At 48.7% G+C, this 14,800-nt stretch overlaps 1 protein-coding gene across 4 annotated transcripts in view; it reads right to left on the reverse strand.

Annotated features, from left to right (window-relative positions):
- The window catches only part of LOC111145977 (WD repeat domain, phosphoinositide interacting 2), a 36,423-nt gene that overhangs the window by 10,375 nt on the left and 11,248 nt on the right, over positions 1 to 14,800 (reverse strand). For all 4 annotated transcript variants that reach the window (XM_022501326.1, XM_022501324.1, XM_022501327.1 and 1 more), the window contains 2 exons: positions 1,718 to 1,887; positions 295 to 391 (listed from right to left, as the gene is read on the reverse strand). In XM_022501326.1, coding sequence (XP_022357034.1) covers positions 295 to 391; positions 1,718 to 1,887 — 267 coding nt within the window. The remainder of the gene's footprint in view (positions 1 to 294; positions 392 to 1,717; positions 1,888 to 14,800) is intronic.

Raw genomic sequence — 14,800 nt, forward strand, 5'->3', positions numbered from 1 at the left:
AGCCCCTATCACAGGTGTGTGTCTCCAGGCCCGGCCGCAGCAGCCCCCAACCATCTCCCCCAGGGGCAGACTGAAGGCCACGGGTGGGACCTCGTGAGCAGCCTCCGAACTGGAAGCTGATGAAAACAATGATTTCTGTGGTCGCCAGACTAGCGGCAGAAGGCCGGCAGCTTGCTTGGTTTCAGATCAATACTTTCAAAAGCGGTCAACCCCGGTGGGACCTACAAGGAGAAAACAGCTCATCTTTGAAAGTTACAATCAGAAAAGCGGACGATCTCACCCTGCTAAGCTTACCTGCAGGGTTGGGGGGCGTCTCCCTGATCGTGTGCAGGACCTTCATGTCCCGAATGCTGTGTATATAAAGAGACTCCTCCAGACACACTATCAGCCTCTAGGAAGAGATAAGAATGGAACAGCAAACATCAAGGGCCAATTCGATCCTTGCTCCCTCCCTTACTGAACCGACTCCTGGCCGGAGACACGCCCGGTTCTCTCCGGAACAGCACGCAGACCCGGCCATGACCAGGTGGCCTTCCTGGAGCGCCACGTCCGCAGCCAGCTGCGCCTGCCCCCATGACCGCTTCCGCCAACTGCACCAGGACCTCAACCCGTGCGACTCACTGCACGGCTGCAGAAACTGGCCAAATGCAGCTGAGGAAGGTACCATCTGGGTTTTCAGTTTGTCTGTCCGCATCATCCCTACCTTTGTGAAAATCAGAGCAAGTGCCTAGGATGGGTCTGGTAAAGGTCAGTTGCTTTCGGAAACCCATGCTGAACGGAGTCTGCCAAGACTGAAGTAAAAGCCTGGGGGTTTCTAAAGTCTCAGAACTCACTACCCGCAGGTGTTGAAGTCCACACCCACACCCCACAGAGCAGGGACGTGCTTGTGGTCCGTGCACCCAGCAGACGGTTAAGTCAGTTGATGCGTGAGCGTACATGTGTATGTTCTACGTTTAAGGAATATTCGACATGTTGTGCCTTGTCATTTCCCATCATAACCACGTCCTCTGGTTTGCAGAGCAATGCCAGCAGGCCTCTGCCACAACCATCTACCCGGTGGGTACACTGTGGACGCCCTCCCTCCGGGGTGATGTGCGAGCCACACCGGGCGACTGCGTTAGCTTTCCACGCGTGGGGTATGTGACTGTCACAGAAAAGCTGGAGGATCTCAGGGGCTGTGTTGCATTTGGTGGGGAAGCGAAAGCCACAAGATATTGTCGTGAACTGAACTCAATTGCCAGCCACTGAGTCCACGCTCTGCGCCAGACGTTTTGTGAGTTTGGCGAAGATAACAAAAGGAGTAAGTCCTTCATCTTAAATTAGTAAAGGGAAACAAGAAGAAGATGGGAAGAAGATGCCAGCAGACTTTTTTAAAGTAACATGTACAAAAGTGGAAGAAAGTGAATAAGCCATGGCACAGCCCTACGGACGAGTGTACGGTGTGCGGAGAAACGCTACGGCTCGTGTCTCGACGGATGAGGAGACTCAACCTGGGGGACAGCAAGGGATGGCGTGCTCTGAGCAAACTGCTGAGGAAACAGAGCTGAATCGGGGAGCTGGCGTGAGGCGAACCGGTGCAGGGCCAAGGGCTGGGGGCCCGGGACCACCAGCTGTCCCAGACCACTGCAGGAAGCCGCGATGGCGGCGACAGGCACGAGGCATGCTGAGCAGCGACCGCGGCTGGCACACCCGGCAGTCTGGGCCACGCGCCACTCACCTGCCTGTTCAGCTTCACGGCCAGTATGGTGTTCGAGTAGCTGTAGTTGCAGATCTCGGTTCCTTTCTTAAAGTGGCAAACCTTGAGCTTCCGAGGAGCTTTGAGGCTGACGATGGCCACCAGGCTGCTTGAGAACAGCCTCTCGACAATGCACACATCTTCAGTATCCGCTGCAAGAAGGAAAACAGCACGCATGTGTATTCACGTCAACAGCTGCAGTCCGTACGCACACACACATGCACGTCCAAATGCACGCGCACGCCCAGCAAAGCGCCACAGGCTTACGTGGTGGCTGTCTGGTGACAGGACCGGGCTGTAGGGACGGTTCCAGAACATAGCTGAGGGTGGAGGTCACAGCCTGCGGGCAGACAGACTGGGGCCACACTCACGGCCTATGAGCTGCAGACAGATTGCTCCCTGGGTCTCCCTGCTCCCCTCCTTGTTCCTCATACCATTCTGCTCACTGGGTGGCTCCTTATACACACCCTGGAACGTGAGCTCGGTGAGGACAGAGGCCTCATTTCCCTGCTCGCACCTGCGGTCCTGGCCCTTCCCCACTGGCACTGGACAAGTCACGGGCCCCAGGTAATCTCTACGTGACTCGCTCTCTCCACGTCTTGTCCTCCTCATGCGTAAAATGGGGATCACAGCTCCTCTATGTTACTGCTCAGGGGGTTGCAAATAATGGCCCATAGCCAGTACTCTACACACATTACCTCCCTGCTCCCCACATCAAGTGGGGACACCCTCCATTCATAAGATGGCGAGTTAAAAGTGAGTGTACACGACATCTTGCATAGAAAGTCACAGGTACAACAGAGCTTCCGAAGATAGTATCTTACACCCAGCCACCCCCACTAAATGCCCACAGGTCCCCCGATCTTTATTCCTGCCCTTGTTTCAGTGGTAAATACCTGGTAAGTTCAGACCTAGAAGCAAAGAGAAGACTGGACTGTAGAAAAACCACAGAGGCAACAATCCACATTGCTTCCGCATGTGGCCTGCCTTTCTCCGTGCCCGGTGTTTCAAGCACACACCCGTTCGTCAACCCAACCATGACCTGAGGCCACACCCTCTCTCTGGACCAGCACTGGGCACACACAGCAGAGATGACCAGACAGGTCCAGCCCAGGGGGACTTGGAAGGTCGGACCATCAGAAGCCGCAGCAGCGTTTCCACTGTCAATCAGATGCCCGAATATGAAAACGCACACAAAAGACAAAATACAAAGTTCCTCGAAAGGATTCCTTTCCATTAGCTCTGTTGCTGGATTTAAATGTTGTAACAAAGACAGGCTTTAGTTTAGAAACCCAACTACTAGAGACAATGAAAGAACAAGCTCTAAGGGACCTTTTATTAAGATAAAACGATTTCTAGGAGCACCTAGGTGGCTCAGTTGGTTAAGCGCCTGACTCTTGATTTTGGCTCAGGTCATGATCTCAGGATTGTGGGATCAAGCCCCGTGCTGGGCTCTGCACTCAGTGAGGAATCTGCTTGAGGTTCTCTCTCTCTCTCTCTCTCCCTCTGCTCCTCCCCTCTGCCTGCTCTCTCTCTAAAATAAATCTTTAAAAAAAGAGAGAAACGATTTCTAGGAAAATGTGTGGTATCACCCATTTCGGTGTGGCTGTGACGGCCTGATGCGCTCCACACGACGAGGTACTCACATACAGGGTGGTAGCCAGAATATATGTGTATGAAGTGTGACATGACACATGGCTGTGCAGGAGAACTATAGGATTTTGCTGCTCCTTAGCACGGAACAGGCCGTGAAATCAAGTGTCTGATTCCCAGTCACGTTTACACAGAGCACAACTTCTTCCCAGCACAGCAGGCTGGGCTCGATGCAGACACAGTAGGTCAGTCAGCAGCATCTCAGAAAGTGGCCAGTCCCTTCTAGGCCCCGACTCTCCGTGGAAGGGCAGAGTCAAGGGAGGTCCTGCTGCCACACGCAGGCAGGGTGTTTGGTCTGTCCTTACTGACAGCGGGTCTCCAGCCTTCGCAGTGCTGTCTGGCACACGGCAGAGCTCAATCACCAAGGCGACCACGCTCAGATGAGACCGACGGGAAACCAGACTGTCGGTCATGTGCAGGGAGAAGGCCCTTCGGGTCCCAATACTTGCTTTCCTGACCAGCCCCTTCCCCCTGGAACCTAGCGGGGACACCACATTATGACCAGTAGCTTGTTTGGTGAGCAGCGGGCCCGCTGGGCCGGCAGATGCCAGGAGGGCTCCGGGCCACCAAACTTGGTTGCTCAGGCCCAGGGGCCAAGGGCACTTCTTCCATCCCTCTTCCATCCCTGTCCCCAGTCTCCCTCTTCAGGCTCCCCTTGCCCGTTACACCTTGGTCTTTCTTCAGGATTTAATGACTGTCTGGGATGCACTTAATCAATCACTTTCTCTGCTTCTCATTCTGGTAGTTATCCCATAACCACTGGCCAGCCAGAGGCGTCCCTGGCCAGGTCAGGGTGCACCCCCAGGTCTGGCACCCCAAGAGCAGCTGGTTAGAAGTTTGTCCGATGACTGACACAGACCTAGGATTAGATTCTGGGGTACGTCCCAAACCTTTCAAACTACCATTAAACAAAACGCAATCTCTTGAATAGGGACCTATCTAAAAATGGGCTAATGCTGCCCACGGTATTTGTGTCCATGGTGAAGGAGCACCACGCCCTTGGGTGGTAAAGTCCAAGCGCGTTCGTTCTAGCATGAGCACCAGGCAAGCGCTGCTGGTACCACAGTACTCATGAGGTCGGGGGTATGACGGGGACCAAGAGAGGCAGGTACCCCGTGGAAATCAGACTGAGTCCTGACTGTGCTGTTCATTAGTTATAAGACCTGCTGTGGACTCTGAGAAACAAATTAAGGGTTTTGGAGGGGAGGGGAGTGGGGGTGTTGGGTGAGCCTGGTGGTGGGTATTGAGGGCACGGTTTGCATGGAGCATTGGGTGTGGTGCATAAACAATGAATTTTGGCAAACACACACACAAAAACTAAATTAAAATAAATTTAAAAAATAAAATTCTCTAAATCTCCCCCCCAAAATCAAAACAGCATATGCCAATAAAAATTTAAAAATTTGAGAATTCTTAAAAAAAAAAAAAAAAAAAAAAGACCTGGTACCCAGTACACACTTCCTCAATGGCGAAATAGGAGCTGGAGCCTCAGCTTCATTCACTGCACGACCGGGAAACAGTGAAGAGAAGGTGGCCTATGGGACACTGAGTTCTTACAAAATAAGTAAAAGTTACTGAAATTCACTACCCCGTAAATTAAATCAGTGGTGAAAACAACTTATTTCCAAGTACAGTCGATCCTCATTATTCAGATTCTATATCTGTAAATTTGCCTGGTTGCTAAAGCGTATCCGTAACCCCCCAAAATTAATACTTGCGCTGCTTCTACAGTGGTCCGGGGACACGCATAGGGCAGAAAGAAAATGTGGAGGCGCGGGATGCACATGCTCCCATCAGAAGCTGAACAGGGTGCTACCCGCCGCTTTCTAGTTTTCAGCGCACACCGTGAACAACTGTCCTTTCCACGGTCTGTGTTTTCGCCTCCTGCACTTTGGGTCAGTGATCCCACAGCTTACAACAGCCTCTGGCCACAGCGCCGTCTGGTGCTCCCAAGGGCAAGAGGGCCGGGCCGTGTCCCCCGGAGAATCGTGTGCGGCTGGTAAGCTTTGTTTAGCAGGAGTCCGTGTTGTTGCCGTGAGTTTGTCGTTAATAAATCGACAATATGTATTCAAATCAGATGTCTTTAAACAGAAACATAAAACAAGCTCAAGCATTCATCATCTGATGAAAACACTGTGACCAGAGGCTCACAGGAGCCCCACGCCGGGAGCAGCTCTTCCGTAGCCGCTAATCCACTATTCGCGGTAACTTGACAGAACCGGACGACCGTAGTAAACAATGAGAACGGACTATTTTTCTTCAAAGAATGGATTCTACTCATCTGTCTGACACAACCTTATTTCCTTCACCCATTCGACACATGCACTTAGAGGCTGCCAGCAGCGTCTGCTCCAGGCACGAGGAGGGAGGGGTGAACAGGGGCCAACAGCCAGTCGCGTGGAGCCGAGGGCCCTGGGCGGCACCGAACAGTTCAGGGTCAGGCAGAGGAGGGGAGCCAGCAACGGAGACTGAGTGAGGGGGAGAAGAACCAGGCCCCCATGACCCCGAAGCTAAGGGAAGATGCTGCGGTACAGAAACATCCACTGTGCCCAGAGTGGCTGCGCGGCACGGTCACTGAATCTGGGGTGACCTTGACAAATCTTGACGGAGAGGTGGAGGCAGAAGGGAACGTGAAAAGTGGGGAGGAAGTGAAGAAGTCTGGCCACGGCAGGAGCCGAGCTATGACGTGGGGAAGAAACACGGGGAGGGCTGGCAGCCCGTGTGTCGCTCAAACGCATCACCATACGGTTGAGGTGTCTGTCCTCACACACGAGCTGCCCCGTGTGACAGTGGAGTGACTGATGACGTGGTAACGACTGGATAAACGGACAACTGGAGGGGGACCGCAACCTGATCCGGGTCATGTGTGACAATCAGCAGCTGACACGGCACTCACGGGTCAGCACGGAGAGCTTCCTCCCCTAAGAGCCGGAATAGGACCCGGTCGCCCACTCTTGCCACGTCTATCCAACACAGAGCCGAAGCCCTGAGCACAGCCAGAGGAAAGCAAACAAAGTAAAAGGAGGCAAGAATACCCAACGGGTAGAAAAATCTCTTCAAGACGGTGCTGCGAGGCCTGGACGGCCACATGCAGAAGGAGGAGCCCGGACCCCTTCCTCACACCGCACACCAAACAGACTCCAGATGGACTGAAGACTGAGATGTGAAACCTGAAACCATGAAACTGCTCAGGGAAAACATAGGCAGTGACCTCTGTGACCTCAACCTTGGCAATATTTTTCTACATGTGTCTCCTCGGGGAAGAGAAACAAAAGCAAAAATAAACTATGAGGACTGCACCAAAATAAAGTGCTTCTGCACAGCAGAGGAAATGAACAAAATGGAAAGGCAACCTACTGAATGGGAGAAAATATTTGCAAATGACATAGCTGATAACGGGTTAATATCATATATATATATAAACTTGGCTCAACCAAATAATCTGATTTAAAAATGGGTAAAGGACCTGAACAAACATATTTCCAAAGAAGACAGACATGGCCAATAGACACAAGAAAAGATGCTCAACATCACTAACCGTTAGGGAAATGCAAATTAAAACCACAATGAGATACCTCCTCACACGAGTCAGAATGGCTATCCTCAAAAAGAAATCACAAATACTGGTGAGGATGTGGAGAGAAGGGAGCCCTGGTGCACTGCTGGTGGGAATGTGAACTGGTGTAGCCACTCTGGAAAAGAGTACGGAGGCTCCGCAAAAAATTAAAAATGGAAATACCGGGGTGCCTAGGTGGCTCAGTGGGTTAAGCCTCTGCCTTCGGTCATGATCAGGTCATGATCTCAGGGTCCTGGGATCGAGCCCCGCATCGGGCTCTCTGCTCAGCGGGGAGCCTGCTTCCCCTCTCTCTCTGCCTACTTGTGATCTCTGTTTTTGTCAAATAAATTAAAAAAAAGAAAAATGGAAATACCATATGATCCAGAATTCTACTCCTGGGTACTTACCCAAAGAAAATGAAAATACTACTTTGAAAAGATGTATGCACCCCTACATTTACTGCAGCATTATTTACAATAGCCAAGACCTGGAGGCAACCCAAGTGTCCACGGATGAACGGAAGGATAAAGCTGCGGTGGCCATGCACACTGGAGAGTATTCAGCCATGGAAGAAGAGTGAGATCCACAAGGATGCACCTAGAGGGTATTATACAGAGAGAGACGAATACCACATGGTTTCACTTAGGTGTGGAATCTAAGAACAGAACCAAAGAAAGACTCATAAATACAGCGGACAAAGTGGTAGCTGACAGAGGGAAAGGAGTTGGAAGAATGGGCACGAATGGGTGGAAGGGAAAGGAGGGAGGCTCCCAGGTATGAAGTAAGCCATGGGGATGGGAGGCCCAGCGTGGGGAATGCGGTCAGCAGCGGCGCAGGAGTGCCGTATGGAGACAGGCGGTGGCTGCAGCTGCCATGAGCGCGGCATGCCTTCAGAGTCGTGGAATCACGACGTTGTACACCTGAAACTAATGGAACGTTGTGTGTCAACCATCCACCAGCTAAAAAAAAAAAAAAGCAGGTAGGTAGATCAAGATATATAGATATGAATCACTGTCCATCCTGCCACACGAGTTGGCAGTTTTTTTCCTACTCTGGAGAGAAAAATCTGTCCTGCTTTTCCAGTAGACTGACTGATATAATCTCCCTGGGATGTGCAAAGAGCTCAATCAGCCACAGGCACGGCAATGCTAGTCATGGGATTCTAACAGATGCGGTCCTCTGGCCTCGCCATATGACCGTTTTCTTGAAGGCCTTAAAATGGGAAGGGGGCATATCCACAGTGGAAAAGAAGTAAAACGATCACTACTTGCAGATCACATGATACTATAATATGGAAAACCCTCAAGACTCCACCAAAAAATCATCAGAACTTACAAATGAATTCAGTAGTCAGAGAAGACAAAATTAACATGTAGAAATCAGCTGTGTTTCTATAAACTAATAATGAGCTATCAGAAAAAGAAACTAAGAAAACAATCCTATTTACAACTGCATTAAAAGAATATCAAAATAAGGGCACCTGGGTGGCTGTGGGTTAAAGCCTCTGCCTTTGGCTCAGGTCATGATCCCAGGGTCCTGGGATTGAGCCCCGCATCTGTCTCTCTGCTCAGCAGGGAGCCTGCTTCCTGCTTCCCCCCACCCTGCCTGCCTCTCTACTTGTGATCTCCGTCAAATAAATAAATAAAATCTAAAAAAATATATATATATATATCAAAATACCTAGGAATAAATTTAACCAAGGTGGTCAAAGACCTGTATTCTGAAAACTATAAGACACTGATGAAAGAGACTGGAAAAGACACAAATAAATGGGAAGATAGTCCATGTTCATAGATTGGAGGATTTAATATTGTTCAATGCTCATACTACCCAATGCAATCTAGAGATTCAACACAATCCCTATCAAAACACCAAAGGCATTTTTTACAGAACCAGAAAAAGGAATCCTAAAATTTATATGGAACCAGAAAAGATCCCACACAGCCGAAGTAATCTTCAGAAAGAACAAGAAGGCTGGAATTATGCTGATTTCAAACTATACTGCATAATTACAGGCACCAAAACAGCATGGTATTGGCACAAATACAGACACAGAGACCAACAGAACAGAGAACCCCGAAAAAACCTCACCCATACATGGTCAACGGATCTACGACAGAGGCGTCAAGAATATACAATGGGAAAAGACAGTCTCTTCAAAACACGGAGCCGGGAAAATTGGATCACCTTCTCACACCATACACAAAAATAGTTAAAAATGGGTTAAAGACTTGAATGTGAGACCTGAAGCCATGAAACTTCCAGAAGACACCACAGGTGGTAGCTCTCTGACCTTGGTTTTAGCAACATTTTTCTGGACCAGTCTCCTCAGGCAAGGGAAACAAAAGCCAAAATAAACAAATGGGGTTATTTGAAACTAAAATGCTTTTGCCCAGCAAGGGAAACCATCAGGAAATCAAAAAGGCAACCTACTGAACGGGAGAAGATAGTCGCAAACCATATATTAGATGACAGGTTAATATGCAAAATATATTAAAAAAAAAAAGGGGGGGCACCTGGGTGGCTCAGTGGGTTAAAGCCTCTGCCTTCGGCTCAGGTCATGATCCCAGGATCCTGGGATCGAGCCCCGCATTGGGCTCTCTGCTTGGCGGGGAGCCTGCTTCCCTCTCTCTCTCTCTGCCTGCCTCTCTGCCTACTTGTGATCTCTCTGTTAAATAAATAAAATATAAAAAAGAAAAAAAAAAAAACTTAGACAACACAACACCAAAAAACCGAATACCCCAATTAAAAAATGGGCAGGGGACTAGAATAGACACCTTCCCAGAGACATAAAGATGGTCAACAGGAACATGAAAAGATGCTCAACATGACTAATCTTCACAATGTGGCAAGTGCTGGCAGGGGCATGGAAAATAGGGAACCTCTGTACACTGTTGGTGGGGTGTCAATCAACGCAGCCACTTTGGAAAAGTAGAGAGGTTCCTCAGAAAATTAAAAATAGAGCTACTGGGCACCTGGGTGGCTCAGTGGGTAAAAGCCTCTGCCTTCCACTCAGGTCATGATCTCAGGGTCCTGGGATCGAGCCCTGCATCGGGCTCTCTGCTCAGCGGGCAGCCTGTTTCCCCACCTCTCTCTGTCTACTTGTGATCTCTCTCTCTCTCTCTGTCAAATAAATAAATAAAGTCTTTAAAAAAATAAAAAAAAATAGTGCTACCAGAGGCACCTTAGTGGCTCAGTCAGTTAAGCATCAGGTCACGATCTCAGGGCCATGGGATCAAGCCCCTAGTCCGGCTCATGCTCAGCAGGGAATCTTGAGATTCTTTCTTTCCCTCTCTCTCTGGACCCCACCACGATCTCTAAATAAATAAATAAAATCTTAAAAAAAAAAACCCACAATGACTTATCATTATGCACACATCAAAATGGTTAATATTAAAAAGATTAGTAACAGCAAACACTGGTGAGGACACAGGCCCAGACTCCCATACAGCACGGGTGGGAATACAAAATGGGACAGCCTCCTAGGGGAGAATCCGGAAGTTTCTCATAAAACAGAACACACTTTGCACTCTAGATATTGACTTAAGAGAAATGAAAACAGGTTCACAAGAATGTTCATAACAACTATATCCGTAACAGCTAAAATTGGAAAAACTGTAGATGTTCATCAATAGAAGGACAAACCCATGTATTCACACAGCGGGCAACTGAGACACGTATGGAAGTAGGAGCCCTCAGAAACACTATGTGACTGAAAGAAATCGGACCCAAAGAGTACACACTGCATTTTCATGATGTTTTGTTACAGGCAAAACTCAACTACAGCCTGGAAAACCCGGAACACGCCTTGCCTCTTAGGGGGCGAAAGGGAGCTGGAGCTGATGGGGGGCAGGAGTATGACGGAACTTTCTGGAGTGACAGTAAGCCTTGATATGTATGGATGATTTGTCAAAACACAGAATGTTTACTTAAGATTTATGCAGTCCATTTTAAGTAGATACTACCTCAAAATATAACAAACAGCGCCCCCTAGTGAGTAACATTTACGGTGGCGTGTTTACGGGAAGTATGCGCTGATGCCTGGGATGCCTGGGGAAATGCCCACACAAGACGGACAGACGGACGTGTGACAGGATGAATACTGTGAAGTGTTAATGAGACTCTAAGGGTGGACATATGGTGCAGCTGTACCAACTTCCCTGTGTTTGAAAATGTCCATGAACAAAATGGCGGGAAGAAGACAGCATGTGTCATTCATCTGCTTAAATCTGAGTGCAGAGAAAGTGAACAAGTAGTGGGTTGGGGTGTTTGCTTATTTTTTCTACCAACTACAAATCTGAAAAATTTTTTGAAAATTTTTTTAAAAAATTTTATTTATTTATTTGACAGACAGAGATCGTAAGTAGGCAGAGAGGCAGGCAGAGAAAGAGGAAGGGAAGCAGGCTCCCTGCCGAGCAGAGAGCCCGATGTGGGACTCGATCCCAGGACCCTGGGATCATGACCTGAGCTGAAGGCAGCGGCCCAACCCACTGAGCCACCCAGGCGCCCAATTTTTTGAAATTTTAATGGAGGAAAAATAGTCTATGTAATTTTAGAATGTTCTTAAATGGGGGGATGCGGGAGGTCATAAAGCTTTTTTCAACAGCAAATACTCATAAAAGAGAACAGTATAATAAACCTCCTATACCCATCGCTTGGAACACATCTTATCTTTCTGCCATTTGGCTTCAACTATGTTTTTCTTTTCTGAAGTTTCAAAAAGAGGCTCATTATTATCTTGACATTTCACCCCAAATACTTCAGCAAGTCCCTCTAAATAACAAAGGACACGGGAAAACCATCTTTCCAGCCCATGAATACAAATGAAAGATATCATCACATCAAAATGCATTCCAGGTCGATCGAGTATTTAATGTAAAACACAATACCAAAATACTAAGACACCACCGGAGAATGTTTTACGCATCCCCGATACAGGAAACGCCTGTCTGGAGCCTTTCTGGTGCTCCAAAGCGTGGAAGCCTTCAGAGAGCGGACAAATCATCCGAGTAGGCAAAAACTCAAGACTCCAACCCGGCAAGAAGACCACAGACAAGGTCAAAAAGCAAACCATCCAAGGGAAGTATTTGCAACCTGCACCAAGTGGCTGATTTGCTTTAAATCAGTCAAATGGGGGCGGCTGGGTGGTTCAGTGGGTTAAGGCCTCTGCTTTCGGCTCGGGTCATGATCCCAGGGTCCTGGGATCGAGCCCCGCATCGGGTTCTCTGCTCAGCGGGGAGCCTGCTTCCCCCTCTGCCTCTCTGCCTGCCTCTCTGCCTACTTGTGATCTCTGTCAAATAAATAAATAAAATCTTAAAAAAAAATCAGTCAAATATTTTTATTTATTACCACATAGTCCAATAGAAAAACAGGCAAAGGAACAGTTAAAAAAACAAGAAAGAAACAAGCAGTTAAAAAAAAAAAAAAAGCACATGAAAAAAATAGAGTTCCATTTCAGGTAAGATTTAAGATACGTAAAGGCAAGTGAATGTATTTTTTAGCTCATTACTACGAATTTAGATCATTACTATGAACGTCTGATAATGCCCAGTGCCACAGTCAGAACACAGGCACCCAGACCCTGTTAGTAAGAACCCTTTTCAAGGGCGAGTCGGCAGTATCTGTCCATTTACACACGTTCTTCTGTTGATCCCATCATCGCAGCTCCGGTTTACGTGACCGCTCTACTCACAGTGGGCCAAAGAGAGATCTCACCCAGCAATTCCACTTGGGCGGGTGTCTCTCTCCTCAAGAGACAAGAAAACACGCGTCCACACAAACGCTCACAGCGGCACCATTTACAAGAGCCGAGAAGGAGAAGCCCCCCGGCATCCCTCAACAGAACATGGTGTGTCCATGGAAGGGGATATCGCTGGGCAGTGAAAGAAATGAGGTGCCAAGACAGGCTCCCACGTGGATAAACCTTGAAAACATTCAAAGTGAGAAAAGCCGGCCGGTCACATCGGACTCCGCTTATCTGAGCTGCCCAGGGCCACCGGCGCACCGTGGCAAAAAGCAGATAGGCGGCTGCAGGGAGGCGGCCAGTGGCCACGGAGGGACTCAGGGTTTCTTCTGGGGAGAACTAGGTCTTCAAGTTAGATTACGGTATGTTGTACAACTTAGGAAATGTATTAAAACCACTGACTTGTACACTTTAAATCAGTGATTTTTACAGTATGTAAGTTACATCTTGAAAAAGCTGTTACACAGCACAGATGGGGCATCTGGGTGGCTCAATTTTTAAGCACCTGCCTTTGGCTCAGGTCATGATCCCTGGGTCCTGGGATAGAGCCCTGCATCCAGCTCCCTGCTCGGCAGGAAGCCTGCTTCTCCCTCTCCCACTCCCCCTGCTTGTGTTCCCTTTCTCGCTGTGTCTCTCTCTGTCAAATTAAAATAAATAAAATCTTTTTTAAATAAATAAATAAATAAATAAATAACAGCACAAACGATGGCAGAATTGGGATTCCGGCCAATATGTTAAGATGCAAGGTAAGAAGTGTAGGCAGCAGGGGTGGAGGGCGGACGTGAGTTGCTGGGTGGCACCGCCTGGCAGGGGTGGGGGTGGGTGGGGTCTTCTCGGAAGCTCCAAGGCCCCGAATCCTAGAAACCTCTCACAGGCCTCGGGGTCTCAGAAGCCATCACAGCTCTCGTCAGACTTCCAAAGGAGCCGGGAACCAGGAAAAGCCCAAGGTCCTTGTGCAAAGGGCAGATTGAGTCGGGTGACCCTACAGCTAACCTGCTTCCATCCCCACTTGGGAAGCGGCGACCACACACAAGGACTGGCCTTGGGGTGCCTTTCTGTCCTGCACCAAGGGCCTCCGCCTTTTCAGAAAGAAACACACCTTCACAACGCGCCCTGCCTTTCTGCGCTGTCGGTGGTTAAAGCCAGTTAATTTTCTACTACAGGATTCCAAGAAGCTCTGTAACATTCTTACAGGATACCTCACTCCCAAGAGCACCTTTAAACATGTAAACACGGGCAGTCATTTCCCACTAAACTGAAGCAGACCCAACACGGCCTTCCCACGCAACTATGGCACACCAGCCATCAACCCGTAACCCAAGGGCCCAGCATCCAATGAACGCGGGATAAAGAAGGCTAATGTCTGTGATTCTTCAAGGTGGCCTGTCACGGAGACTCGGGCCCCAATAAACACTCCCCTGACCCACCGACCCCTAAGAAAGTCTGAACATAAACCTCAGTGACCTCAAGTGTCGCTGAAAGCTTGGCCTTCAAGGCCCATTCTAGGAGGCCTTGGCTACAGTTTCTGACAAATGTTCTTCCCAGAAATTGCCCATCCAAAACTTCATTTAAGAACGCAATTACTTGATTTAAAAAAGAATGCTGTTTTGCTTCTGCAGGTGCTGCTTAGAGCTGACAAGGATAAAACTTCTAGAAACCAGGAAGAGACAAGACGCACGTCTAAACAAGGCATGTCTGCCGGACGCCTGCTGCTCTACGGAGAGGCAAGAGCCCGCTCTTCATCACAACAGATTTAGGCAGAGAGAGGCCGCTGGATTTCTCCCCCTAAGATCCAAAACCATGTTTCACAGAAATGAATATTCTAACCAGGGTTGTCTGTCAAATCGGAATGATCTCAAAAGCACCATTTCTCAGACCTTCAGGGGCAGGTGACGGCCTGTAGGGTCGATGACGGTGAGTCTTCAGGTGTTAGGTACTCTATGTCTGGCTGGTGACAAAGAAGGTGCCGGTTACCTTTGTGCAGGTCAGAACAGTCCGCCTAAGCTCGATTTCAGAGCTCAATGCTCCTGAGGTATGTCTTCTTAGCTCAGACACTTAAAAACGCAAACATACACAATGTAGAATGTGAAAAGCCAACTTTTCCTCCCAACTT

The sequence above is a fragment of the Enhydra lutris genome, unplaced genomic scaffold, assembly GCF_002288905.1.
Source record: "Enhydra lutris kenyoni isolate GAN:26980312 unplaced genomic scaffold, ASM228890v2 scaffoldscaffold13, whole genome shotgun sequence".
NCBI classification, from domain to species: Eukaryota; Metazoa; Chordata; class Mammalia; order Carnivora; family Mustelidae; genus Enhydra; species Enhydra lutris.